At 37.7% G+C, this 3084-nt stretch overlaps 1 protein-coding gene across 1 annotated transcript; it reads left to right on the forward strand.

The window, feature by feature from the left end:
• The first annotated feature begins 1885 nt into the window (after positions 1-1885).
• LOC114610231 (olfactory receptor 3) lies at positions 1886-2827 on the forward strand. The gene has a single exon (XM_028754735.1). The coding sequence runs from the start codon at positions 1886-1888 to the stop codon at positions 2825-2827; it is 942 nt and encodes a 313-aa protein (XP_028610568.1).
• The last annotated feature ends 257 nt before the right edge of the window (positions 2828-3084 follow it).

The raw sequence follows: 3084 nt of genomic DNA on the forward strand, positions 1-3084 counted from the left end.
TCTGCTTTCTTTCTGCCTGTAACCTCTGCCTCCCTCTCGACTCTGCTTACACTGGGAAAAGCAGTTCCATTTTCTTACATCCATGTCCCCACCACCACCACCACTCTTATCTACTCTGTCTCAGAATCAGCATGGCTATAAGCCTGCTTCTCTCTAAGGAATATTTGCTTTAACCTTAATCTTCACTTGGAACTTTAAAATCTTTTTTTATGTTGCTAAAATAATTTTGCTTAACTACATCCTATTGAAGGTGGTATTTGGGATTGGGAAATGGAAGCCTCAAGGCTGCAGTGGAAACTACACTACACAGGGGATGCTTTTGCATGTTTCTTTGAGGATGGAAATGGACTCCTCTGAAGAATTGAAAGAAACAGAAAGAATGCTCCATTTCTCATTCTCTATAATTAGTTAAGATTCTGCAGTAAGATTTGGGCCCTAGATGTGAGAATCTGCAGAAAGTCTTTAGCCTCTAGGACAAAGTGGTAGACTATAACACTCATATGTTTCTGGGAGACTAAATGGGAGTGTTCACACATAATCTGAATCTGCTTCCAAATGGCATATAGACCCTGTTGGCTACTGACATCATTGGGATCATTATTGTTTGACATGGATTTTCACTGACTGAACTACATTGTTTCATATATATACTCTTCCTTCCATTTGGTCATAGCAGAGGAAACTAGGCTACTTTTCTCTAGACCTCTGAAATTTTGCTTCTCTATTTAATCTTTTAACCCATCTTGGAATCTTGTATGATGTGAGGTAAAAAATACTGTCTGTATGCTGTATGGATAGACAACTGTCTCAGAACCACTCATATAGAAGTCCATTCTTTTATTACACACTGACCTATAACACCATTTTTATCCATTGTAAATTCTTTATTAAAAGCCTGTCTTGGCTTAGGCACCCTCTTCCCCTTCACTGCTTTTCTGGTTTATCTTTGTAACTACCTTTGTTTGTTTCTTATAATAACTGTGGTGTAATAATGTTCTTTTATACACTATCATAAACCTTTTTCTTCTTTAAAAGTATAGATTTTATATTTATATATGTTAGAAAACAAATCCTGCTTACTTTAGAGATACTAAAGTATTAAAGTGTGTTTTAAAATTTTCTTTTGGATTTTTTTATTGTGGTTCTTTGCAATTGGAGCAGAAGATACTGTTAGGAAAGTCAAGCATAACTGCTGAACTAGGTGTGATATAGGCATTTTACTGAAGCTATGCTAGTGATTTTACTTGGATGTGACAGCTGTCTTATCAAGCAGTTGTCATTATGTATGCATTAATTGTCTATTCTGTTTGGACTACAGCTAGTAACCAACTAATTACTAATTATAAGTACAGAAACACAGGACTTACAGAAGTAAGAAAACTATTTCAAGCAGAATTATGAAAGGTAATTAGATTTTTGATACCAAATAATTGCTTTGCTTCAGAGCAAACTTAGAGTCAAAACTCATGGGTTCACAATCCCTCTTCTCTTTGTTGTACTTCATTGGCTATAAGACTATTTTTCTTAACCATATCTTTTGTATAGTAGAAATGGTAACAGTGTATATCTAGGTCATCTATTTACAAGTATTGAATGTGTTAGTGTACACATAATGTTAGAATTGTATATAAGGAAAACATTTAGTAAATGTTGACTGTAACTATTTTGTTTACAGAGACTGGGATCAGACTGAGAAAGAAAGTGGCTTTATAGCTAAATCTACATTTTGATCCCCCACAATATTTGCAGCAAGACAGATGCAAAATATAAAAGAAAAACATGTGAAAGAAGATATTCCCTAGGTCTAATAAACATCTTTATCATCATATGTCACAATTGTTTATTTCTTCAGCCTTCCCCTTGTGTAGGAAGCTGCTACACAAGTATGAGGATCAAGAACCATAGCAGTGTGTCTGAGTTACTTCTCCTGGGACTTCCCATCAGACCAGAGCAGGAAAGCATCTTCTTTTCCCTGTTCCTGACCATGTACCTGACCACAGTACTGGGGAACCTGCTCATCATCCTGCTCATCAGGCTGGACTCTCGCCTCCACACCCCCATGTACTTCTTCCTCAGCCACTTGGCCTTCACGGATATTTCCTTTTCATCTGTCACTGTCCCAAAGATGTTAACAAAAGTAAAGAACCAGCACATACCCATTACCTATGAAGAGTGTGTTTCACAGACATATTTCTTTATATTCTTTGCTGACTTGGACAGTTTCCTTATCACCTCAATGGCCTATGACAGGTACATAGCCATCTGTCACCCACTCCATTACACCACCCTCATGAGTCAGAGCCGTTGTGCCATGCTAGTAGCTGTGTCCTGGGTCATAGCTTCTGCTTGTGCTCTTTTGCACACTCTCCTCCTAGATCAGCTTTCCTTCTGTGCTGACCACACTGTCCCACATTTCTTCTGTGACCTGGGTGCCCTGCTCAAGTTGTCTTGTTCTGACACATCACTCAACCAATTGGTAATCTTCACAGCAGGTTTGGCCGCCATTATGCTTCCATTTCTATGCATCATCATCTCTTATGGCCATATTGGGTTCACGATCCTCCAGGTTCCTACAACCAAGGGTATCTGCAAAGCCTTGTCCACTTGTGGGTCCCATCTCTCAGTGGTGACTCTCTATTATGGGTCAATTATTGGTCTCTATTTTCTGCCCCCATCCAACAGTACAATCAACAATAACATAGTTGCTTCAGTGATGTACACAGTGGTCACTCCCATGCTGAACCCTTTCATTTACAGCCTAAGAAATAAAGACATGAAAAGGGCTTTAAGAAAACTCTTGAGTAAGAAGACAGAATTTTCCAACTGATGATTTTTTTTTTGCTTCTGTATTATATTTTGTCCTCAGTCACACAAATTCAGATTATTAAAAATATATATCACTAGTTTTTCTTCTACTGCCCTCCCTCAAAATGCTTCTCTGACATTATTTCTGTACCTGTGAGGATACCAAAACAGGATATTTTATGATTTTGTTATATTAGTTTATTGGATGTTGGAATTGGAAACTATTAGGGCTGGTATCATTAAATGGGAGCTCTTGTGATTAGTTCTTCCTTCATTTTT

Source organism: Grammomys surdaster, unplaced genomic scaffold (genome assembly GCF_004785775.1).
Source record: "Grammomys surdaster isolate TR1022 unplaced genomic scaffold, NIH_TR_1.0 126035, whole genome shotgun sequence".
Taxonomy (NCBI): Eukaryota; Metazoa; Chordata; class Mammalia; order Rodentia; family Muridae; genus Grammomys; species Grammomys surdaster.